The sequence below is a fragment of the Nelumbo nucifera genome, chromosome 4 (assembly GCF_055504915.1).
Source record: "Nelumbo nucifera cultivar China Antique chromosome 4, China Antique-T2T, whole genome shotgun sequence".
Classification (NCBI taxonomy): Eukaryota; Viridiplantae; Streptophyta; class Magnoliopsida; order Proteales; family Nelumbonaceae; genus Nelumbo; species Nelumbo nucifera.
This window is the reverse complement of record NC_142652.1, coordinates 96,258,247-96,284,068: the sequence shown is the minus strand read 5'-3', so window position 1 is coordinate 96,284,068 and position 25,822 is coordinate 96,258,247. Positions and strand designations below refer to the sequence as shown.

At 37.8% G+C, this 25,822-nt stretch overlaps 2 protein-coding genes, 1 long non-coding RNA gene and 1 other non-coding gene across 6 annotated transcripts in view; all 4 read left to right on the top strand.

Annotated features, from left to right (window-relative positions):
* Positions 1 to 106: 106 nt before the first annotated feature.
* On the top strand, positions 107 to 17,140 carry LOC104610812 (Galactosyltransferase family protein). Of its 2 annotated transcripts, none has more exons than XM_010277606.3 (8): positions 107 to 246; positions 375 to 1,864; positions 13,376 to 13,608; positions 14,099 to 14,389; positions 14,984 to 15,112; positions 15,528 to 15,701; positions 16,431 to 16,538; positions 16,629 to 17,140. In XM_010277606.3, the coding sequence occupies exons 2-8, from the start codon at positions 961 to 963 to the stop codon at positions 16,833 to 16,835; spliced, it is 2,046 nt and encodes a 681-aa protein (XP_010275908.1). In that variant the 5' UTR covers positions 107 to 246; positions 375 to 960; the 3' UTR covers positions 16,836 to 17,140. The 2 variants fall into 2 exon arrangements, with proteins under 2 accessions (XP_010275908.1, XP_010275909.1); XM_010277607.3 differs by having other exon boundaries at positions 112 to 194.
* Positions 1,871 to 12,659, top strand: LOC148800877 (uncharacterized). Its single transcript, XR_016085796.1, has 2 exons — positions 1,871 to 10,852; positions 11,170 to 12,659. It is a non-coding gene; the product is annotated as an uncharacterized LOC148800877 (long non-coding RNA).
* LOC148800878 (U6 spliceosomal RNA) lies at positions 2,024 to 2,125 on the top strand. The gene has a single exon (XR_016072495.1). It is a non-coding gene; the product is annotated as a U6 spliceosomal RNA (small nuclear RNA).
* A 7,210-nt stretch (positions 17,141 to 24,350) lies between the features above and the next one.
* LOC104610811 (CSC1-like protein ERD4) overlaps positions 24,351 to 25,822 on the top strand; it is an 82,163-nt gene continuing 80,691 nt past the window's right edge. The window contains exons 1-2 of one of the 2 annotated variants that reach the window (XM_088904411.1): positions 24,359 to 24,448; positions 24,570 to 24,974. In XM_088904411.1, coding sequence (XP_088760537.1) covers positions 24,707 to 24,974 — 268 coding nt within the window. In that variant the 5' untranslated portion in view covers positions 24,359 to 24,448; positions 24,570 to 24,706. Of the gene's footprint in view, positions 24,975 to 25,822 lie in introns of both variants that reach the window. The other variant, XM_088904410.1, reaches the window with a different exon arrangement.

The following is a 25,822-nucleotide window of genomic DNA, read 5'->3' as shown; positions in this document are numbered from 1 at the left end:
TAATTTAAGAGATTTCCTCCTAAAATTATGCGTTTTCAGACCGTACAATTAAGTAAAATTAAAAATAATTAAATAAAATTGAGAAAATAGGGAATATTTTGGACTCTGGTTTTGTCGTGCATATCCCTCTTGAGTTCTGAAAGCAACAGAGATGGATTTTCATGGCGAAACTTAAAATGGAAGGGAGAAATTTGGTGGGTACTGGGGTTTCGAATAAAGAAATGGTCCTCAGGCATTAATGGAAATGTAGAGTTCCTGTTTGTTTCTGTACTGCAGTTTTTTTCTTGTGACTTTCTCATGTTCTAGGGTTTCATTTCATTCAGTTTCTGTTCTTTTTGGCACCTCACTAACCTGATTTTAATTCCTGGAATCAGTGTTTTTGGAAATGGTGGTTCTGGCGTCGGAGCAGATTTCTTTCTCGTAATTCCTATGGGTTTGGGTTTGGGTTCGTGAAGGTTGTTGAAGGATCGGTGGTTGATATCGATTTCAATTTGTCCGAGATTGGTTTTTTTATCGGTTTTGTCCGTAGATGGCAGCGGGTTGGGAGACATTGGTGGATTAATGACTGAAGCTTGTATTCTGAAATTTCTAGGGTTCATGCCATTTTTTTTGAAGCATTTGGTGACCTTGTACAATGTTGCTGAATGTAGTAGTTTCTGTTGGTTGGTAAAGTTGGAGCCTTTTGAATTTACAAAGGCTTTCTACCTGGTTCTTCCTTTTTTTGGGTCGTTTTCTATAACGCTTTTACTGAATTTGTAGCTCCATTGATAGGTTGGTCTGGTGGGTCCCTTTAAAGAACTAGAGTTTCTCAGTTGGGTGTGGCTTTTCGAGTTTTTCTGTTTGTGGGTTCAGTTAATTTTTGATTTTTTTTTTTAAAGTATGGTTTACAACTAGAGAGAATGATTTGAAGGGGTTTCAGATACCTGTGAGGAACTGGAGGTTCTCTTTCGATAACTTAAGATGAGGAGATCCAAGGGCGACCCTCCTGCTGGGAGGAGATTCAAGTTGTCTCATCTTCTGTTGGTTGTAGGGGCATTATACTTGCTTTTTATGTCCCTCAAGCTTCCTCATTTCTTGGAGATTGCAACTGTGTTGAGCGGGGATGACAGTTTTGTTGGGATGGATCGATTGACAGAAGCTGAGGAAGGTGGGGATATAAGCAAGCCCCTCTTTAGTTCAGTTTACAAGGATACTTTTCATAGGAAATTGGAAGATGATCAATACAATGCTGCACCACAAATGCCTAGGAAGGAACCATTTCGAGAGCAACAGGGTAAGTCCCTGTCTATCAAGCCTCTTCAGTATCACTTTGGTCGGATAACAGGGGAAATTATGAGGAGAAGGAATAAAACAATGGATCTCTCTGTGCTAGAAAGAATGGCAGATGAGGCATGGACATTGGGCCAGAAGGCATGGGAAGAGATTGAGAATTTTGATTCAGAGGAAACGAATCAGAGCTCTTTGGTTGAAGCAAACCCTGAGCCATGCCCTTCATCAGTATCAGTGAGTGGAGAAGAACTTGGTAATGGAGAACATGTCATGTTTCTTCCTTGTGGTCTTGCTGCAGGCTCTTCTATAACGGTGGTTGGGACACCTCATAATGCTCATGAGGAGTTTTTGCCTCAGCTAGCAAGGTTGAAGCATGGAAATCCTAGGGTCTTCATTTCACAATTTATGGTTGAATTGCAAGGGCTGAAAACAGTTGATGGAGAGGATCCACCAAAGATTCTTCATTTGAATCCTCGATTGAAAGGTGACTGGAGCCATCGACCAGTCATCGAGCACAATACATGTTATAGGATGAAGTGGGGAACAGCTCAGAGGTGCAATGGATTGCCATTCAAGAATGATGATGACATGCTGGGTAAGCTCTTCTCTTTCTCCTTGTCAAGTTATTTCTTTTCTGCAGTCAATTTGTTAGCCAACTAATCTACAAGCAAAGACCTTCTAGTTTTTTGTAAAAGGATGTATTATAAGGTAATAAGTTGATTTAGAGGCTATGCCAAATATGATAGAGAACTAGGTCTCTTTGGAGAAATCTGATAAAATGGAACTATACAGGGAAGATTAGCATAGTCCCTGCACAAGAATTATAGGAACAAGTCAAGAAATGGTCCATAATCTTTTTCTTGTATAATGTTGTAAGTGATATCAGTCAGAAAAAGGAGTTTTACAACCAAAGCACATACTTTGGTTTTGTCAAAGAATAATGATAATAATTCAGAGCAGTGAGGTGAAGTATACTCAGACCAAGATGAAAAACTGATGAAGGCAACTCATTAGATGAAGTGGTTAAAGTAGACGAATTTTTTGTATAGTGCAAATTCATTGCCTATGTAATTCTTGATGGCATAGATTTTTTTCTTTGAATTAGAAAAAAAGAAAGAATAAAAAGATTGTTATTATCCAAAGTCTAAACCCGGTTTAAAGGTGCTGAGCAGGGAAGGAAAAGGATGAGGGTATAGTGATTAGTGTTAATATGAGAGAGATACTAAATTATGAGGGTGTTAAAGTTCCTACTGGAGGGAGATTTTTTTGAAACAAGTTTATGATGCTTTAATTTATGCAGAGGCTTATTAAAGAGGCAATCTGAAAGTGCACCTATAAGTAGTGGGCTGTTTGAGGATATGTGAAAACAGAAACACCTGTTTTATGTTTGGAAAGTGGGGTTTTATTGTATTGGGGATATGGATGGTTATATAAGTTTGGTTTTGCAACCTATTCAAAAAAAAAAAAATGCTGGTTCTGTAGGGAGAGCCGGAGAGGTGACAAGTGTTTGAATGATTTTACTCTTCTCCTCAGTGGTTTCATATCCCTAATGCTTGTATTCTCTTTTTGCTTTTAAATAAAATTTTCTTCTACTATAAAAGGTGATTGGGAACTACTAATAAGATCCTTTTAGGTTGGCACCTCAGTGAATAACAAGCTTGGCCATATGGACTGGCTTGTAAAGATAATTTTATAATTAGTGATACCTGCCATTCTAAGGCCATTGATGATTGATCTCAATGTGGTGTTTTTTTTTTATCATCAAAGGAGAATTTTATTTGAAATTAAAGTTAAAAAGTTTTACAACTTTGTATATGGGACTAGAAGTCCCACACTATTACATGTTTCTGTCCCTTTTTACATTGCAGCCCAAAACAATTGTTGCCTCAAAGCCCCTTGTTTAGCAAGATAATCAGCTAGCCCATTTGCACTCCTTCTAACCCATTTGAATTCTGCCTCTATCTCCCTTGCAACCTTTTCCACTTCCCTTAGCCCTTATCACTTGTTTGAAAGTCCACGGAGTAGTTCTATTGTTTTTAACCCAAGAGATGATCACCTTGGAATCCCCTTCAACCTCAATATGCCTCATTCCTAGTTGCTTGGCTATCTTCAATCCTTGTAGCAATGCCATTAACTCAGCTTTTAGAGAGTTGCCCATGCCGATAGGTCCAGAGAATAATGCCAATATTCTCCTTTCAGAATTTCTGATTACTCCCCTGATACCTGACAATCCCGGATTTCCAAATGAGCTTCCATCAAAATTCAGTTGTACAAGGTAGGTTAAGGTAGTTTGGTCCCAGTAAAGGAGGGGCGGGAGTAATGGGTGGGTACAAAATTTTACCAGCTAAAAAAAAAATAAAGAAAAAAGAAAAAAGAGCCTACAAAATTCATTTAGCTAAGTCTAGAACCTCTATGCTTCAACCTAGTAACAAGGTATTGGTGTGCACCACTGATTTTTCAATATAATGGCTTTGAAAATCTGAGTTAGACGTTAATGTAGAATTGCTTGCATGTTGTTCCCATGTGACAAGCTTTATAGACATGGATCTGAACATTGTTTATTACTTGATACAAGATGTTTTATTGTAAGTACAAGAAAATGAAGATATACATGTAAGAAACTAAAACTTTATGTTTTCTTCATTGTTTAATAGAGTTGCTAGTGTAGTTAACTAGATATGTCATTAATGTGATTCAAGTATTACATGGTTTCACTTGTCTAAACTGATCCTTTGAGAATTGAAACTCCCCAAGGTACCTATCTTGGAACAGATTAAAAATAAATTGCCCATCTTCACAAAGAAGAATACATATATGGATTGGGTACCTGGGGACTGTCTCTTTGCTTGAATTTCTTATGCAAAATAATGCTTACAAATGTAAGCTTTTTAAAAAGCTGAAACAAAATAGTAAGAATCTTGTAATAATACAAACCTAAGTCTTAATAATATATCTTTTCTCTAGCGCTCTTCTTTTTTTGGATTTGAGCACATCTACATTTTTGCTCAAAACCTACATGTGTAGCAAGGAACATAGTAAAGATATAGTGCAAAGGCACTGAAATCATCACAATAATTGACAAGAAAAGCCCATTATCCTGGAGATTCAAAAGAGTTTCCAACTTTCCATTGTTGGTACAGTTTATACTTTATATTCTTAGTATCCTTTTTATAGATGGTATAAATTCTACATGAATTCTTTATTTTCCATTTTAAATAAATAATTCTTATCAGTTACTATCCTAATGTGGTTGGCTAAGGAGTTTATTTTGGGAGTATTAGTTAGTGTTTTAAAAGATGCTTCTAGGCACACAAGCGAGGCGCATTTTAAGGCATGCACCTCATCTAACCCAGCATAGTCCCTTTTAAAAGATGTGCACCTTGTACGGTTCTACCTCAGCCCAAATTCCTTTTTAAATGTTCTGTTTTTTATTTTTTATGGATTGTTATGTGTTTTACCCCTTTGTAATGGTTTGTCAACTTCTAAATTACCTTGTGTACTAGTAATGGCCTTAGTTCTTGCAAATAGGATCTCAAGTACCTTTTTAATACCTGAAGCCTTATTTCTTGCAAATATGATATCGAATATCAAATTTCCACTAGAGAAGCAACAATGATACAACTAATATCTGATCATTAATTGTAAAACAAAATGAATTGGATCTAAGATCACAAAACCAACCCCTCTATATATCATTGTCATCATCATCATCATCTAAGTCTTGTCCCAACTATATGGGGTTGACTACATGAATCCCATTTCACCATTTCTTTTTGCTTAGTGCTATATCTGTTGTTACATTATGAGTGCTTAAATCATTTCTTACTACATCCAATTCACCTTTTGGACAAATCCTGGGTGAGTGAGTGGTGAGACACATATTCTCAAACTTAAATGGGTAAGGATCATCTCTCTCTTGAAAGACACAAATGCGCCAATGATCTGTGGTAATTTTAGGAAAGGGCCTCCTTGAAAAACTTTCCCAGTGTTCCTCCCAATCAATTGTCACAAGAAATCTATCCAGTTTAAAGCAAATGGGGTTCTCTTGGAAATTGGACCAAGTGTATTTTATTTCCCCTAAAGTGACTTCTTTAAGCTCATATGACCCAATAAATCTATTAAATTTTCTCATATTTGTTGTCATCCTTTGCCTAGGATTATTAGACTTATTTGAGAACTTGATCACATTAAAGTCTCCGACCAAACACCAAGGTCTACCCCTTAAACCTCTGATATCTACCAACTCCCACATCATATTTCTCTCTATATAAGAGTTAGGGCCACAAGACATTTGTTAATGCCCAAATAAAACCATCATCCACATTCTTAAATTTTAATGAGATAGTAAAGTTCCTGCTAATTCCTCTAAGCAATCCATTGATTCTTCTTGCCACAATGTGATTGTACCTCCAGATGCCACCCCATGATGGTGAATAGGCCCACTTAATTCCCCTCAGCTTTCACTCCCCAAATGCTTCTAACCCACTTCCTTTGGTGTAGTCACCAAATTTGGGGACCCAGCTTCACTTGGTGCCCTTCTCTCTCCCTCCCTAGTATTCTCCAGCTCCATCGTCCTCTTCACCTTCCTTGTCTTGCATTTCCCCCTTTCCTTGTGTGTCTTCTTTTGTGTTGGAGACCTTACCTGACTCCCCTTCAGTGGTACCATCATTCCCATGTTCCTTCTCTCCTTCCTCATCCATGCCCTCCTCCGAGCGGTCCTTCAATTTCATGTCTACAAGACCATCCATCTTTTTTGATGAGCTTCCCTTGTCCACTTCTGATTTGAGAACCCTTTTTACAGTTTTGCCACCTGAGGTTCAGTTGTCAATGATTTTGATTTTACGAAGTATGTGTTATTTTTTATTACTATTAGAGTTACAAATCCCTCCAGTTTAGGTTGGGGGTGCTTCCCTAAACCTCCACATGAACTTATTTGGGATGCTTCAAGGGGCCTTCATAGAGGCAAAATGGCAATCCCCTACAATTAGGAATGTAAGATGTTTAACATCAAACTAGCTACGTGGAATAAAGCAACAAGGATAAAGATAAACAGATAGAAAGTTCACATTTTTGAATTACCGAGTGCTTGAAGCACTTTTGGCATATTAGCTACTTGAATTGCTGAGTGTTTAGTATCCATGTATGTTTGTTTTCACTTCCACATTTTCTCTTTGACTATGTTTTTAAACACCAATGACCCATTATTTGAGATGGTCAACCAGTATCCCTCCAAAATAAGAGGCGCAAGATCTGTATTTCTTTTCTTTTTAATAAAATTTTTATTTATATCAAAAAACTAAAGAGGCATAAGATCAAAAACCACAGAACCACAGACTCTTTATGGTATGGCCAATTGTTCTAATGTGCTCCTTACTTTGTCCCACCCTTGATTCCCCTGTAATCTATTCTATGTAATCCCCAACAAATATTGTGTTATGCATGTGTTGTAATTTAAGCCAATAAGCTTTTTTTTTTAAACATTTAATTTCTTTTAAATTTTAGGTTTACACTGTTTCCTTTATAGTTTTTTTTTTCAAAAATTTGTGCCTTGCTTCAAAAAGGTGTGCCTTGCCTTGTATCTTCTGACTAGGGTGCCAGAAGATCCTTGTGCTCTTAAAACACTGGTATTGGTTTTTAGGAAAGTTGTAATTGTAAGTTGATTATTAGTGGGTACAATTAACAAATGTTTTCATTATTGTGGAACTTTAGATATGGAATGAGAGAGTCTATTAAGAGAGATTTTTTACTTCACACCATCTTGTTCATTCTTCTTTTTTTCCCCATTTCTTTCATGCATTCATGGGGGTGGGGGATAGGGCTGTGGACAAAGGATTGGATCTAGAAGCATTTCTATTTACCATCAAACTAGCCCAAAGTTTTCCATGTTATAACATGATTTGTGCAAGTTATAACTTACTGATTAGGATTTTATTTAATTAAGAGTTTTACTTGAATCAGGATCTCGTTATATAGCTTGTTTTAAGTCAAATTATTTTCTTTTTTTTTATCAATAAAGTCAGAATTATTTTCATCTAGTAAGGTAGAGTATTGGAGTCTATAAATAAATGTAACCACCATCATTAAGGTAGAGTATTGATAGTAGCCAAGGCAATCCAGGACCATCAGGCATTGGGGGGGTTTTGAGAAATGAGGATGGCAGCATCATCTCTTTATTTTCAGGCCCAGTGGGTATAGAGGACTCTACAAGGGCTGAGTTATTGGTTGCAGTACAAGGAATTCAGATTGCCAATCAACTTGGAGTAGAGAATCTGCTAATTGAAGGTGACTCCAAGGTGATTGTGGGTTGGCTGATGAACCTGGATTCAGTTGTTTGGAATTATAGGGACCTCATAAAAAAGTTAAATACTTGACAAGGCGTATAACTCTTAGAATTCAATGGGTGGGCAGACTGGCAAGTACTTTGGCTGACTCTCTTGCTAAACAAGGGTCCTCTAGGGATGGGCTATTTTGGGCAGCTATGTAATCTGTTTTTGTGATCCTTTGTATTGATTAAGGGAAGCTTGGAAAGTTCTATTATGCTTGGTTATTGAAATTAATTCTTCAACTATCCAAAAAAAAAAGTCACCACCATCATCTAAGCCTTGTCCCAACTATGTGAGGTCAGCTACATGGATCTTGTTTTGTCATTCCATTACGTTCACATGAGACGACAAATTGTGGTCCATGACCATGAGAGTTTGGCAGAAGTTTTAATGCTGGCTGCCAACCTGACACAACCCTCCTCCTTTATCTGGATTTGGGATGAGCATTGTAAGACAAGCTCACAGTGGAAGTGTTGGTCTATAAATAAATGTTAGGTCAATCAAATTATTATTTTTATCTTCTCTCTAATGTAATGAGAATTGCTGGCTGTACACCTTTTTTTATTGGGTTTCTGAAGATCTATAATTGAACCCTTGTTCTTAAGTGCAGATCAAGATTATAGTGGCCCTGTAATTAAAATTAAGATATTGATTTCTTCCATCAGCCTTTCATCAAGCAACCCTAATGTGTCCAGTTTCTGCCTACCTTGTAATGAACCTAGTTGGTTCTGTTTAGTGCCTACAGAAAATTCCTGCATTGCTTGTGATAATAATTAATCCTCTACTTCTATGCCACGATACCTATGGTTCCATAATATTTTCAATGTCATTCGAGACTATTACAATTTTTTGTTATAAATTTTGATTCAAGATTAAACCTATAAAAAAAAATTGATTCAAGATTAACTGTACCAAAATGGAAAAGCTTCTATTAAGCAGAACATATGGAACATGCAGAAACACTAGGAAACAGGGATTTCTGCCTTGTCACCAGCCTGAAAATGGGCATTCATTTGCAGAAACATGGAGACAACAAATTTTCTAAGCCTGGGTTGGGGTTAAGGGTGGATTTGAGCCGGGCCGTGCCAAATATCTGACTATTTGCACTTGGCTCACCAAAAAAATGTTAGGCTTGAGCTTGATTCAAGCTAGAGACTTGAGTTTGAATTTGGCTCGTCTCAGAAGCTCATACAAGCTCGTACATTTGAGCTTGGCTTGGCTCGAGCTCGATTGTGACCTAAACTTCCTATAAAAAATAAAAATTATACATATAAAAAATTATATTTATTTTACACGTGTTGTGAGGATTATTTAATTGTTATTTTATAGTTGCTGTTAGTGGGTTGTCCTCTTAAGATGCTGTCAGTTAGTTATTTTCTTTCTTTCTTTCTTTTTTATTAGTTTGTTTCTAGGGAGTACCGCCAGGGGCATACTTGTAATTTCCATTCTTTTTATATTAAGTTAATATAAACAGTGAACTGGCGGCAGCCAGAATAGTTTTTTTCTTTTTCTCTCAATCATATCTTCCTCTTCTTCTCTTTCTCTCTCTCGTCCCTCTCTCCATGAACGATTACATGGTATCAGAGCAAGGTTATGGGCTATAAAAGAATTTCGGTCTCTCCTATTTGAACCTGCTTCGTCCTCTTTTCCTTCTTTGATTTCTTGGACGTGGAAGACAGAGAAACCCTAGTACACTACTTGCGGCTCTTCCTTTGGGTTCTTCCTTGGTCGTAATATCAAGGAAACCCTAGTCGAAGAAGGGCGATGCGGATAGAGACTCCCTTTCTTCTCTATTCGATGCTGTGAAGTCAATTTCTGGTTGGCACCTTTGTACAGGTGCTAGACAAGGTATGTGTTCTTGTTTTTTTGTTTTTGGCCAATGGTGTGAAGGCCTTATTCCTTGGTTCTATACATTTGTTTGGATGCTGGATTGTTAGACTGTATGGGCTGTAGTTGGACTGATAGTATACTATTTTAACGTCTGCCTTGGCTGGTGTTGGACTAATTACCGGGCTGGTTTAATGACTGAACCATCACAGAGTTGATTTCAACAGTTTTTTGTTTTCTTTTCCACATCCCAGAAGTAAATTTCTTGAGGGTTGGTATTCTGTTTGTGGCTGTTGTGTAGTTGTGTGGGATTTGGACTGATTTCAGCAGTATTCTATGGCAAACTATGATTCAACTTCATCGGGGGTTATACCGACCCGCAGCACAACTGGTATGGGAGGTGAAAACATGATGTTTCCCATGCCTATTACCCCTTTAAATGGTCTAAACTACCTAGAGTGGGCTAAAAGTGTAATACTTTATGTAACGGCAAGGGGAAAAGTTGATTACATAATTGGAAGGGTGAAAGAAACCAAGAGTGAGACAGTTGAACATGATAGGTGGGACCAAGAAAACAGTATGGTGATGTCTTGGCTCCTTATAGCCATGGGACCTAATGTGAAGAACTTTATGTGGTCAGACACCGCTAGTGAGATCTGGGAACAGGCCAAAACTACCTATTCTAAGCAAAGGCATTATGCCAAGGTTTACTAGTTGCAAGCTGAATCCTCAACTTGTAAACAGGGAAATCGTAGTTTGTCTTCCTATTATTCAGTCCTTACTTCCATATGGAAAGAATTGGATCATTATCAGGCTATAGAGTGGAAACATGATGACGATGCTAAGGCCTACAGGAAGCTGGTTTCTCAGCAGCGTGTGTTTGCCTTCTTGTTGGGACTGAACCCTGCCTATGAACCCTTGAGAGTTCAGATCCTAGGAAGCAAAGAGTTGCCGTCAGTTCACGAGGTATACTTCCTTGTTCAATCGGAAGAAAGTAGGCGGAGTGTGATGGTTACAGCCGAGGGGGAGCAACAAGTTGCTTTGGATGCAATGAGTAATAACAACATGGGGAAGAAAAGTGATACCAAGAAGGCTGATGATAAAGACAAGTTGTTTTGTACCCACTGTCGGCGTTCACGGCATACACATGACACATGTTGGGACATTCACGGGAAACCCAAGTGGGCAGTGAAGAACCAAGAACAGGGTAAAGGGCAAGGTCAGAAGAAGATGAACACAACACATAATGCAGCACATGTGGCAACCTAAGATACTCAGGTTGCCGGTACTACCCGGGACCACCTTAATAATTCTGACCCCAAGGAAGATATAATGAATTCCTTCAGAGACCACTTGGAGTCTTATGGTAGGGCTTTGCGACAGATGGATAGCTCAAATCACTGTTACTCCTACTTCATTTGCATCTACATCAGGTAATACGACTTCTGCATTCCATGTCACTCTCACTGGTTCCCCTTGGATCATTGACTCAGGGGCCTCTAACCACATGACCGGTAAGCCGAACTTGTTTTAGACTTATAGCCTTTTGTCAGGAAGGGATAAAGTGAGGCTTGCAGATGGCTCATTCTCCTCCATTGCAGGCCAATGATCAATATCTCTTCCCCATGGCCTTAACCTGAATTGTGTATTGCATGTCCCTCAACTTCCTATAAATTTTCTTTCAATTAGTAGTATCACAAGCTCTTTAAACTGTAGTGTAACCTTTTTTCTTGGCTCATGTGTTTTTCAGGACCTAACTTATGGGAGGACGATTGGTAGAGGGAGCCTAGTGGATGGTCTCTACATTCTCGACAACAAAGCTGGTCTCTTGGTGTCATCCTCAGAGTCACATAGTCAGTCAAATAAGAGACAAATTTTTTTTGTGGCATAGTCGGTTAGGTCATGTTTCTTTTATGTGCAAGCTGAGAAAGTCTCTTTATGGTTTAAAACAATCTCCTAGAGCTTGGTTCAGTAAGTTTCACATGGCAGTTCAGTAGGTGGGCTTCAAACAATGTCAGTCTGATCATACACTCTTTGTGAAGAGATGTCAGGAACAGGTTGCTGTATTGGTAGTGTATGTGGATGATATCATCATTACAGGAAGTTGGAGTTTAGAAATACAAAAATTGAAACAATTCCTTGCATCTAAATTTTAAGTGAAAGATTTAGGTCCCCTGAAGTATTTCCTTGGAATTGAAGTCGCCCGCTCAGAAAAGGGTATCTTCATTTCTCAAAGGAAATACACCCTTGATCTATTACAAGACACAAACAAATTAGGTGCAAGGCCAGCAGATACTCCCATGGATGTTGACCACAAGTTGGGTGACTGTGATGGTGAACCTCTGAAAGATGTGAAACAGTTCCAAAGGTTAGTGGGAAAGCTGATTTATTTGTCCATGACCCGTCCAGACATTGCCTATTCAGTTGGGGTTCTAAGCCAATTCATGCACTCTCCTAAGAAACCACACATGGAGGCAGCAGAGAGAGTTCTTAGATACTTGAAAAAGTATCCCGGAACAGGTCTACTATTCAGTAAACATAATCACCTGAAGGTGGAAGTCTTTACAAATGCTGATCGGGCAGGTGCTGTGGATGACAGAAAGTCCACGGCTTGGTATTGCACATTTGTGGGAGGAAACCTAGTGACCTGGAAAAGTAAGAAGCAAAGTGTGGTAGCAAGGTCAAGTGCTAAAGCTGAATATAGAGCAATGGCACATGGGGTGGCTGAAGTCCTTTGGCTAAAAAATCTTCTAGGGGAGCTTGGAGTTGTTGTTCATAATTTTATGTCTCTATACTGTGACAACAAGGCAGCCATAAACATTGCCAGCAACCCTGTCCTACATGAGAGGACCAAGCACATTGAGGTGGATAAACACTTCATAAGGGAAAAATTGGAAAAAAGGGAAATCTGCATTCCTTATGTCAACTCCAAGGAACAACTCGCTGATGTCCTCACAAAAGGGTTTTCATACTTGCGGCACAATGAGTTATGTGACAAGCTGGGCATGATAGACATATTCAGCCCAACTTGAGGGGGAGTGTTGTGAGGATTATTTAATTGTTATTTTATAGTTGCTGTTAGTGGGTTGTCCTCTTAAGATGTTGTCAGTTAGTTATTTTCTTTCTTTCTTATTAGTTTGTTTCTAGGGAGTGCTGCCAGGGGCATACTTGTAATTTTCATTCTTTTTATATTAAGTTAATATAAATAATGAACTGGCGGCAGCCAGAATAGTTTTTTTTCTTTTTCTCTCAATCATATCTTTCTCTTCTTCTCTTTCTCTCTCTCGTCTCTCTCTCTCCATGAATGATTACAACATGCAAAAAAAATAAAAAAGTAATCTTATTTTACATGCAATCAGATCGAGCTCGATTGGTGAATCAAAAGTTAAAGGAAAGCTCAATTTGGCTCGAAGCTTGATTTTGAACCGAGCCGAATTGAGCTTTTCATGAGCCGAGCTTGAATAGCTTGTGAAAAGCTTGATTCGTTTCCACCCCTAGTTGGGGTAAGGCTGTGTGCTCAAAGTCTTTAGAATTAGTTAAAAAAAACCAAAAGATCACTTATGTTTTCCATTGGAGCTTGCCTTGAACTTTTGATTCACCATGCTTTCACTAAAAGTCAAATCACATTTTCTTTCTTGCTAAGCTTAGTGTCCTCGTCTCATAGGCTTATGATTCATCATGGTCATCTATGTTCTCTCATAATCTTTTGTAGTTATTAATGTATCCACTTTATTTTGGTTTAACTTTAATGCATCCATTTTGTGGCATGATAGATATCCCCAGCATATGCATTGTGTAAAGGAGAGGGAACCTTTAGATATTCTATTCTTTGTTTATGTTATAATTTACAGTTTCACTGGCAATAAAGCCTATCATTTTCTTTTTTATCTACCGATGATCTCTCTCTCTCCCGTTTCTCTGAGTTTTTCCCTTATTTCTTAACTTATGCTGGACAGTTGATGGATTTGGAAGATGTGAGAGATGGATGCGGAATGATATTGTAGATCCAAAAGAGTCCAAGACAACATCATGGTTCAAACGATTCATAGGACGTCCCCAGAAGCCAGAAGTGACATGGCCATTTCCTTTTGTGGAGGGAAGATTGTTTATCCTGACCATACAAGCTGGTTTGGAAGGATACCACATCAATGTTGGTGGTCGACATGTGACTTCTTTCCCTTATCGTATGGTATGTAATTTATAACATCCAAATGTATTTGTACAAGGAATACTGATTTTCCAAGATGGGTGAATAAGAATTAGTTGGCTCCCGGTTGGGTTATAAATTTTTGGTGCGGGCAATGAGTCCCAAGCTGGTTATATATTGTCTCCAATATAGGTAATGCCCTAGAAAAAATGACCAATCAAATTACCTAACCATCTGATCTATCTCATTATGGTGGGGTCTAAAGAACATAAAGAATGCTGAAGAATGGTGAATTAGATAGATAGCCAAGACTCCATGTTGGGACTAACCAGCAGTTGGTCCTGCATCCTTTCAACATGTTTGACTCATATGGTACAGTTACTGGGCTACCTTTCTCATCCTCCTGTGATGTTGCTGATGTTCCTCTCTTATATCAATTTTCACGTGAATTTGAAATCTATTTTTTATATTCTTTCCTTTGTATACTTTGTGCTGAAAATGCAGTTCTGACTAAGTGTGGTTCTTTCCTTAGGGGTTTACTCTTGAAGATGCAACAGGATTAGTAATTAAAGGTGATGTTGATGTGCATTCTGTGCATGCAACATCTCTTCCCAGTTCTCATCCTAGTGTCTCACCCCGGCAAATCTTGGAGATGTCAGAAAAGTGGAGAGCTCCTCCTTTGCCAAGCACTCCTGTTCAACTTTTTATTGGGATTCTCTCTGCTACAAATCACTTTGCAGAGCGTATGGCAGTTAGAAAGACCTGGATGCAATCTTCTGCATTCAAGTCTTCAAAAGTGGTGGCTCGTTTCTTTGTGGCATTGGTAAGTTGTTGTCCATGTTATGTATCTAAGTTTAACCAGTATGATACTGATCAACAATATTCTGCTCCTATGTGTTAGGAGAAAAGATTACCGTGATAGAAATGGAAATGCAGATTCCTCTACTTCCTAGGTTTCGCAGTTTGGCTCTAAAATATAACTGCATGCAATCAGGAAGCAAATCTGTTATTTTTTGCCTGTGTTATAGTGGATTCTGGAATCCAGGGGAGGGTGTAGTCAAAGGGTCTATTTCTGTTTCTGCTCCTTGAATCCAAACAGTCTTGGTAGAATTTACTTCCCACTTGAACTTAGGTTTGAAAGAGGATGCAGAGAGATGACCTAGATAGTATCAAACCTAAGAAAATGTGTTGTTACCCCAGTACCATACATTCATAATTGATGCATCCTTGATCAGATCCATATGGAATCAAGTTCATGACTTAACTGGACTCGGTGTGAAAAAGGAAAATGATATGCTATTCTGGTTTGAGCCCTTTGAGACACTATTCTTGTATTTATGCTGGTGCAAGTATTTTGCACTTTGAATGTTTATAGGGTTCTGTTTGGTTTCTACTCATCTGTAAGATCAAAATGTAGAATCCAAGGAAGGAGGTGAATGCAGTGCTAAAGAAAGAGGCAGCTTACTTCAGTGATATTGTGATTCTGCCATTTATGGATCGCTACGAACTTGTGGTTCTTAAAACAATTGCCATCTGTGAGTTTGGGGTAAGTTAAATTTCAGTTCATCTCCTAGCCATGGTTTTAAATGTCTGAAGTTTCAGGAAATTTTGGTTGTAACAAAGCCACCAAGCACCAACACAATATCTAAAGTATATTAAGTAGTTTTATTTTGGATTGAATTTTGCCTAAATTTTTGGGAATTTGGCCATTTATTTTCCTGAAAATTGGAATTTTAAATATGACATTACTATGGAATACAAAAACTACTAAAGATTAATTTAACATTTACCATAAAAATTTCACCACAGCCCAAGGGTCGTCCATGCCCAAAATTCCAACATTTAAAATCTTTCTTTCTAGCTGTCTTATATTGAATCAGTCCTGTGATGATGGTTCCTAACTTCATCCTGTTCTATCTTGAGTTTTTCTCACCCTAAATGTTCCAATCGTTCTTTTGCAGGTTCGCAATTTGACTGCTGCTTATGTCATGAAATGTGATGATGACACATTTGTTAGGGTGGATACTGTATTAACAGAAATTCAGGGAATCTCCCAGAAGAAGTCCCTTTATATGGGCAATCTCAATCTCTTGCACAGGCCTCTCAGAAGTGGAAAATGGGCGGTCACTTATGAGGTATGCGATCAGGATCCGTTTATTAAAAAGTTGAAGCAATATCCTATTTCAAATTGCTGATTTTAATAATTCAATTTAGCCAATATTTGCACTGAGCCACAATGTTTTCGAACCACTGTTGATCCAGACAGTCGAACCATTCGACCCGGGAACCGTCCAGGCAACTGGTTCCGTTTTACCCCAAACCCGGCCCCTGGCCAAAAACTGTTGAATTGGTCAACAACCTGTTGACCCGGGTGGTCAAACCATCAACCCGTTCAACGGTTTTTAGCCATTTTTTATTTTTTGTCAGAATGGGCTGTCCGTTCAAACCAGACAGTCAAACCATTGACCTGGAAACCAGTGGCCAGAACGGTTCTGGTTCCAGGTCGTTTTTTGTGACATTGCTGAGCCATATCACTACTGGATATCCAAAATATGAAGCTGATAAATGGAAATCGTCAAATTTGACCTGGAAGAATTTTTTCAGTAGGTTTCTTTCCAATTACACTGGAGTGATAAATGCAGAGTTACTTGCTATTTTCAAATGGAACTTTGGAACCTTAAATGATTTAATTTGATATTTGAAATATGGCCACCTTAAAATTTGCTTGACAAGTTGCGTGAGAATGCCTCCCTTGATAGCAAGTAGAAATTGGATGAGAAGAAAGTTCCTAACAGTGCGGAGTATGCCTGCATTAGATTTCAAGTAGAATCCTTTTTCTGTCTGACGCATTATTTTAATGACAGGAATGGCCGGAAGAAGTATATCCTCCTTATGCCAACGGACCTGGATACATTATTTCAATCGACATTGCCAGATTTATTGTTGCTCAACATACCAATCATAGCCTAAGGGTTTGTTAACTCGGGAAACCATTATTTCCTTAAATTGTGCCTATTCATTCTGTTGTTATCCTTCTGACTGAATATACTTTTGTTCTGCAGCTGTTCAAGATGGAAGACGTGAGCATGGGAATGTGGGTTGAGCAATTCAACGGTACAAAGTTTGTCCAATACTCCCACAATTGGAAATTTTGTCAATATGGGTGCATGCCAGATTATTATACTGCACATTATCAGTCACCGAGGCAGATGATCTGTTTGTGGGACAAGTTGGCAAGAGGTCGGGCTCACTGCTGCAATTTTAGATGACATTCAACAGCTTTGATCATTGAAGAGATCTTGTAGCCCTCCCCCTCATTTCTTCCCACCGTTTTCCCCTCAATTTTTTTGGCGCGTTGTAATATTTCATGCAATTTTGGTCTGCTTCTGGGTCTTTACGTGTTGATCGGTCACTGCATTTACTTGGAAGAGTGTTTAGGTCATGGCCACAGTCCCTGCATGTGGCTCAATTGCAACTGAGGCCATTGTAAAAGTATATTGTATATGGTCTTAGGAGGTTGACGTTTTGATGTAACACTGTAAGAGAGAGAGAGAGAGCCGTTCTATTATGATCATCTTTGTGCTGATTACCCAATGTTGTAAGTATACACGAATCACGATATAGGCCTACCCCTTAGGCCTTTACTTTGGGGTGGTAACACTGTTTTATAAATAAATATATGGGAAAAAATAGTCTCATAAAATGATAGAAGGACACCGAGTGGTGGCTCAGTTGGCATTTTAGCTGGGTAGTCCAGCGGAGATGTGGATTCGAGTGACACTTGGTATATCTTTTTGATCATTTTTGTTATTAAATTGGATGTTGGGTATTTTTGTGTATCGCACAGGTTCATGCTAGTAAATAATATAATACTAGGAATCATAGGGGTTAGTAGTTAAATGGGTATAAACAATAATCAAGTAATTGCTAACAAGAAACCAATTATATAATAAAATAGAACAATCAAATATTGCAACCTGTTAGTGGCAATGTTGTTATATAACCAAATATAAACATTAAAAATAAATAACTACAAAAATTTAAATGGCAGTCAAAATAAAATAATGGCAGTTGTACCGGTGGTGTGTTCTTGAAATAGTAGTTGGAGAGAGAGGACCAATCACTAATGGGTAGATGAGAAAAAGACCAACCACAAGAAGATAGTTGAGACAAGGACTAGCTATTCAAGTTGAATCAACTTGTGATTCAAGCTGTTCGCTAAACTACTACCAAAATCCCAAGGATAAATCTAACTGCTTAAAATGTAAATATAGTTGAATAATAAATAAACAATAGAGACAAACAACTAATAAATGTTAAATGTAAATCCATTAGAATAAATGGTTAGCAATTGGAAGAGGTTAGTAAGCGATAAAATCCAAATTGAGAGTTAATGCAATTAATAAATGGTAGTAGGGTTAGCAGCTTAGTAATTGCACTAAATGATCTTGTCTCTTGCATATCAATAGAAAGAAAATAATAATAATAAATGCAATATCTTCAAGATCTCAAAAGCCCAAGTTATTATAGTTATGAGAGAATGTTAGTAAATAGATAAACTACAAAACTTGAAGAAAATAAAACATACTCACAAAAGCACACACGATTTTTATAGAGCTTTGGCCATCCCTACTTACATCCTCTACCTCAAATTACCATTGATGATTTCCACTAACCAATTAGACTTCCTAGGCATCAACAAAGCCTTTACAACTAGCAGGCTTTCACAGGTGCTTGCAAGACCTAAATTAGTTGGACTTCATAGGTTGCAACAAGACCTATCTAGTAGGAGTTCTAGGTGCTTGCAAGGTCTTGTATTTGGGCTTAACAAATGTGATAACAAAACCTTAATGGTGTTCAAAACTTGAACACCTACTTGCTTACAAATATTTAGTTTTTAGCATAATAGTAGGTTTACAGCAAGAGATGCCTCTGAATAGGCATATATACAAAACACAAATTATTCAGTTGTTAGGGTTTTTCTATAAATACTCAACTCAGTGAAGAGATCTACAATAGATAGGGGAGATTGTACAAGTTCAAGGGCTTCTCAACTTTTCTCATCCTTAAAAATATTGAAGCTCAGGAATATCTTCAACAAAATGATTCTAGCTAACTTGCTCTCTTTGAGAAACAACTATACATATGTATAAGAAAAGCACAAGTTGTTTTTTAGCTGAATTTTAATCTCTTGCCTTTTATTTATAGAGGATTAGTGAGCAAGTGATTGTTTCAAATTTCCTTTAACACGTTAGAAAGATTTCCGTAGATGATAATAGCCTTTTGAGCATTCACGGTCAAATTTCTTCAAAGTAGTTGACTATCAAAATTGCTAATTGGCTACTTCACAAAGGGAGACATATTTTTTCTTATACAGTCGATTGGTTCCCCTATATTAGTTGATTGATATCATTTTTGAACTTAATCTGTCTAAATTAGTCAACTATGATTCTTTGGGCAATCAATTACTCTTTCAAATAAGGCATATTTATACATAGGCTGTCATGATTAGTTGACTATGCCTTTTGGGACAATCAACAATGTCTCTCAATCAAGCTAAACTTGCCTCGATTGTCACAGTTAATCGACTATACACTTCTAAGTAGTTGACTACTCTAAAGAGCTAATATAATCTTGCTTAACAACACTTAGAAACCTTGGGAATTCTTATCCAAAGATTTGGGTTCTCTTCCATTGGCTTTCAAAATATATTTTTCTAACTATAATCACGTATTTAAGTCCAGAAAAGCCTAGGAACCAAACCTATTCTAGCCATTAGTCTCTAACGTTGCTTATACTAAGTTTAGTCTTATTGAGCATCAAGAAAGTGCATCATATGCAACTAATTACATCAGGATCCTAAATGATTGACATAAATTGAGCATAACTTGACATAGTCTTCTCTTTAATGAGTTGTTGTAGCAGTTGACCTTTGAGTAACTCCAAAATCATTTAGTTCTTCAATAGCTTTAATATGTGATGAGAATAAAAATTATCATATTTTTATCCCTATATTTAGTATTTTACACTTATTTAGTATCTAATTGGACTAACAATTCTTGTATTTCGATTTAGGGCATGAAAGAAGGCGTAGGGTGAAAAACAAGGCTAATCGGATAATTTTGCACAATTTCGGTGCTATGCAGTAATCTGGGCATAACTCTCCCATCCGGACTCCGATTGAGATGATTCAAGATGCATTGAAAAGATAAAGAAAAAATATACAACTTTCATGTTTTGAGTTTTGATAGATTCGGAATGCATCAAGGTCAAAATCGATCCCGAAGTTTAAGCCAATTCGTAGAGAAACCCAGTTCGCAGCAGAAGCCCAATTCACAGAGAAGCCTTGCAGTAGCCCAATACGAATGCAAGAATAAGAAACATCAAAGAGTCCTATCAGATTCAACTTTCTATTGTATTTATAGAAGGATAAAAGAGATTAAGATTACCAGTTAGGAGATAGGAGTAGATTAGATCTAATCTGGGCATTATCTATTAGAGAACTAAACTCCCAATGAAGAAAGAACTCCTTAGAGGAGCAGGAGACAACTCCCTCCTAAGTCTATATAAAGGGGGCAGACTAGCACCCAAGGCACCACTCAACCTTGGGGGAGAAGACCTCAGTTCTTCTTTTCTCTTCTCCTATCTTCTTCGTTCTCTGATTTTTTTTTTTTTTGAGTTTTCACCATGACCATGCATGACTAAAGTCTTGTACTTGGTCAAAGGAAGCAAAAGCCTTAGAATCCACCAAACTGTGAGATCTAATTTAGTTTTTATTGTTTTATTCATTATTGGGATATCGAATGTTCTTCTATGTTTATATCTATGATTGTTTCGTTTGATTGATAGGAAGGCCTACTAATTTATTATTCGTTACAATCTATTGCTAGATTAGATATCAAATCCGTAATTGTTTGATCCCTCTAATCTGCGAAGCAACTAGGGTTTAATGATTTGATGCGTCAGAAATTGTTAGATCTTAGGAAAAACAATCGACTAAATTAAATGCAACCACTTGTGCTTGTGTTGTTTAGCTTCATCGATCTTTAATGCTTAATGATATTGCTGGATTAAATCTTTAACACTTGTTTAGGGGTTGTTCAGTAGTAAGGGTTAAGATGATGGCTTGTTTTCCGATTAACTGATAGTAGGAAGATGCATGAACGATTTATTCCTTGATTTATCTTTGCATCGATGAGCAATAGTATAATTTTGATGGTAGATGTTATCCTAGACCAAGATTTATTCATTGATTAATTTCAGCACTCGAAGTTACCTATACTCTCATTTAAATTGCGTTCTTTATCAATTCTGATTTTCCTTATTTTAAATATGATTTTCATTACATACACCCCACCTTCATCTTTGATTCGCGTAGCACATAATTTGGGTTAGATACTCTCTGTGGGAACGATCCCTACTTGCACTACTACATTCCATCTTTACGAGTAGAAGTTTATTTTTGGGTGCCTACGACAGCACGCCAATATGCTTAAATTGCTTGGAGCTTCCTCAGCTTAGAGAGATGAGATGATGGTATTCAGAATATGAGGCTTAAGCAACTAGCTCAATAAATTCCATTTCTTTATCTTTGTAGCATTTTTGTTTTAATATTTTTTGGAACAAAGAAGCTTAGTAAAGATTGTTGCACACTTAATCACACCATTAGTACTCTTAATGAATTTGTTATTATCAAAACACATAGGGTCAATAGTACTTATTCTGATTTCTCTTGTTACTCATTGAATCTAAGTTTCTTGGGCCATCTAAGGAAGGGCTTATTGCGAACCTCAAGTAATTAAGTGTCTACAAAGCATTCAAGTGTGTAGTGGTAATAACTTGGAGCATTTTACGACTTGATTAAGGTTGTCGACTTGGAACGAGCTCCTCCTATGGTCGTCTCTGTCTTGATCTCTACAGTTATTTCTTTGTCTTTTTTCCTTTGATCAGATCTTTCCTCTTCCATTGCTTAGCTATGCACGCACTTATGTCTTCTTGGCATTTATGTAGTGATGTTGAGGTCCTCTTGTACTAATTGTTGCTTATAAAGTGGTTCACAGATAGGTTGGTGAATTGGTCTCACAATCCAATTAACTTAGGCAGTAATATAGAAACCACTATCAAGCTACACCCGTGGATGTGGCTCGGAAATCCCTACAAGTGATTGACTTGTAGTAATTGTTAAGGAGCATGAGGGCCCTAAAGTTTTTCATATGGTTTATGGGGTCTCCAATTTTACCGTAGGCCTTATGAAGTGGTTCTTTGTTGCTTATAAAATGGTCCATGAACAGGTTGGCAAATTGGTCCCACAATCAAATCGACTCAGGTGGTAATTTAGAAACCACTATTGAGATACCTCTGTGAACATGGCTTGGAAGGACCTATAGGTGATTGGATTGTAGTAGTTGTAGAAGAGCATGAGAGCCCTAAAGTTTTACAAATGGTCTATAGGGTTTCTTTTTCCGTTGTAGGCCTTTATGGTTGGTGTCTTGAAGTTGGATGCGAGTGGCTCTTCTCGAATATATGCGGTGAATAGTGGATTCTTAGAGAGTTGTTGTCCAAGGTTGAGTTACGTTTTTCTTTCTTCATCGATCACTGAGAGTCAAGCTCACATGTCTTTGAGCACCATTTTTGAGGACTAGTTGTGCATGTCTATAACTGAGACAGTCCTGAAGATTATTGGAGGGGGTTTTTATTGGATGGTCCCGAGCATCGTACTGCTACAGTTGTTGTTGCTTGCTTGGTCATCTGGATGGTGAGCGGGTTTTGGATCCCGACCTTGTTGTTGAGGTGCTTCATGGCTACAAGAGATTGTCAACCCATTGTTGAAGACTCTAGAATTGTTCCTAAGTGATGGGTTGGTTCTCTTGCGATGCTTGTAGAGGGTTGGGTTGTTGTTGGTTTTTTGGTCAATTCTTTGCAGATGTGGAGACTTGCTAAGAGTGAGACAAGGCTTGCGAATCCCTATTAATGTGTGTACAAGTCTTTGAGCAACAGATAGAAGAGATGGAGGAGTTTGTAAGTCGGATGAGCCAAGGAGGTCGTATGAACCAAGCAACTTCTGGAGGCACTTGCAAGCAAGAAAAGATAGAGAGTCTTGGGGTGCCTCTGGGGGAAAACTCTCTGATGCTTAAGCTAGTAAGTACATAGAGACATCAAACCGGAAAGTAAAGGACGAGATATGGAAGCTAAGAGAAGGCTAAAATATGCATACTGTTTTTTTTTTTTTATGTTTTTTTGAGGGATATCTCACCTATTTATAGAGGAGTCATCGTGCTCGTCGAGGAGTCCTAATCTTGTTGGGAGATGACTGCCAGGTCTGACCTAAGCTTCTCATCATTTATCCTTATCGGTGTCTAGGCGTGTTAGAGGCATTTGGGTGAAACCAGTCGGTTAGATTGACAGTCCGGATTGGTTTGGGTCATCAAGAAGTTACTTGATTGTTTCATTTAGGGACACGTGGTAGCTTGGAATTAGACTTCACAAATGGGTCTAATCACATTCCCTAACAAGCCCCCTCGAACGCATGGGATCAAAGATTTGCATGTATTTGGCATAACTACTGTAATAATAATATGACGATGTATCCACATCTCCAAATGATGATGATGTTGTACATGCCATTGTAGTAATCCTTCTACATCTTCACGAGAGAAAGCCTCCATAGGATAGAAGTTTTAATCCATGTCCTATAATTTAGGGGTAATTTAAGGGATTTACCCCATGTATTTCTAAGTGGTTGTCTTCAGGCAAGAAAAATTTGGGGATTTTTTGCCCTAAACTCGTTTCATTGCCATTCCTAATCAAACCAAGAGTCAATATGCGAGTATTGTAAACACGTAACCATGTTTAGGAATACTAGGAGTAGGGGGTGTTCGACAATGTTAATGGTTTATAATTGCCACCTCAACAAAAATGTATGCATTTCTCTCAAATCCGGATCACCTGCCAACAAAACATGTTTCAAACCTCTACCAACAAAGATCTCACACCACACATCTCATACATGATGAATCCCATTTTTATGATGAAATGTGGGGTGCTAGCTCAAATTGATAGAGGGTTGGAACGCGTTTTGTTAGCACCAGATCCTGACTCATTTCTCTCCTGTTTTTCACACACGTCTTTGCAGTTTGCAGCGGATCCCAAACCCGTTGCGTGGAGTGAAGAGTGATCAGACCATGTCAACGCACGGGGACGGGGTCATCGGCAATTGAAACAAGAAAACAAACTTATGAATGCCAACTGGTCAAAACTCAAAACGTCCCGTGTTGGCAGGAGAGTAGAATAGATATGTCAACACCTGTCAGCTTTGCTTCCTAGGTCGTAGCTCGTAGGGTAGCCCCTGAGGGGTATGCTTTAGTTTCCTGTAATTTACAAAACCACCCTTTGAGTTTGATGTGCACAATCAAAAACAAATAACCGGATCAGACCAGACCAGACCGGCCTTGCACCCAATTTAGGCTGCTCCTCCCCCAAGGATAAGGAACGGTTTCTATTTTCCAGAAAAGAATAGCCTTCTGGTTCGATTTGTCTCTGCTTCCTGGTTTGAACCGAAGAACCAACCAACCGGGTCTGACAGAAAGAACCGTTACCTGAGACTTCGGTTCTACCTGCCAGAGTCAGGACACCGGACATTATGTTATATAAAACAACGTCTAAGGTCAATACTGTCAGTTTGTATTAAAATTACCGGCAATTCGGACATTTTAGGTGGTTTGACAGTTAAACAGGGAGGATATTTCAGTAATTTGAACCCATTCACACAATCACACCCTACCACTCTCTCTCTCTCTCTCCGTCTTCCCTTCGTCAGTTCGGAACTTCGGATCTCCTTTCTTCCCCTTTCTCTCCTTTTCCCTTCTCGCCTCTTTTTGCAGAGGTAAAACTAATAAATGAAAGAAGACCTGAGAACAGCTAGCTAATCATCTCTACAGTTTTTTTTTCTTTCTCCAGAAAACATGTATTATAATAATAACAACTATCATCATCGATCTCTGCAGCTCTCGCTTTCATTGAACAATTCAATGGCTATTGTTTTTGGATTTTAGAGAACCTGCTTTTCTGGGTTCCACCCACCACGGAAAAAGGAAGAAAAAGCTGAGGTAGAACAAGAAGTGAAGCACAAGGGAATAGGAGCATGGATTTAAGTTCATTTCTGACGTCTCTCGGAACTTCATTCCTAATATTTGTGGTGTTGATGTGGATATTCGCATGTCTTTCGAGCAAACCCGGGAACGATGTTGTATACTACCCAAATCGGATTCTCAAAGGCTTGGAGCCTTATGAGGGTGCAAGGACGAGGAGCCCATTTACTTGGATTTGGGAGGCTCTGTGTTCCACTGAAGCAGATATCATTTCCATGTCTGGCATCGACACGGCCGTTTATTTTGTCTTCTTGAATACCGGTTAGTCTCTCGTTCTTCCACTTTCCTGTTTTTTCTTGTTTAATCTTTTTTTTTTTTTTATGTTAAACGGATTTGAATAATTCTTTTCTTCTTTTATTTATGGTGATTATATTTAATTCTAGGTCTATCTCTTTATCTTTTAGTGCTGCTGGTGTTTATTGTTTTTCGTTTACTTGTAAGGTTGGGTGGTGTCAGAAATTTTAACTTATTTTTTTGTTGTTTTTTAGTTTAGATGGATTACTTTTTGTGATGATTTTTTCATCATCAAGTTGTTTGTTCATTTTCACTCTATTATACTGAGACGGGTTTTTGGAGGTTCCATTTTTTGGTACCTTTTATATGTTCTTTTGAAAATTTTAATTGCAATCTATTACACTCCCTCCTTTTTGTTGGATTTTTGACTTTCTTGTGACTTTTTTTTTAAATGTTTTCCCCACTCCCTTCCTTTAGAAGTTTTGTTCTTTCTTTATTGGCGTTTCTAATTTTTTTTTTTCTTTTTGTTTGACCAGTTGTACCCAACATAGATCATATGATATTATGACTTATGTACCATTATAGGTCTGCGTTCTGAATTTTCTTTCGCAGTTAATACTATGAAACAAAAATTATATTGCAATTAATATTCGCCCTTATTTTTATTCAAAAATTCACTTAATAGTGCTTTTCTTTACTCTTTAGTTTTCTATTTTCTAGTTTTTTTGTTGGGACATTTTCTCTAGTAAATAGTGTTCTCTTCAGTACTTGTCTTCACATTTTGATGAGGTTTTCATGCCGAGTACTTTAAATTATTGTCTATAATTTTCTAAGAGAAAATGTTTTTGATGTTTCTCAAGGTATTTTTTTTTTCA

Excerpts from the sequence above, each read along its gene's own strand:
- LOC104610812 (XM_010277606.3), top strand. The coding sequence starts at position 961 with ATGAGGAGATCCAAGGGCGACCCTCCTGCTGGGAGGAGATTCAAGTTG. Across the intron at positions 13,609-14,098 it reads CTTCTTTCCCTTATCGTATG|GGGTTTACTCTTGAAGATGC; the intron begins GTATGTAATTTA and ends TTCTTTCCTTAG. Across the intron at positions 15,113-15,527 it reads TTGCCATCTGTGAGTTTGGG|GTTCGCAATTTGACTGCTGC; the intron begins GTAAGTTAAATT and ends GTTCTTTTGCAG.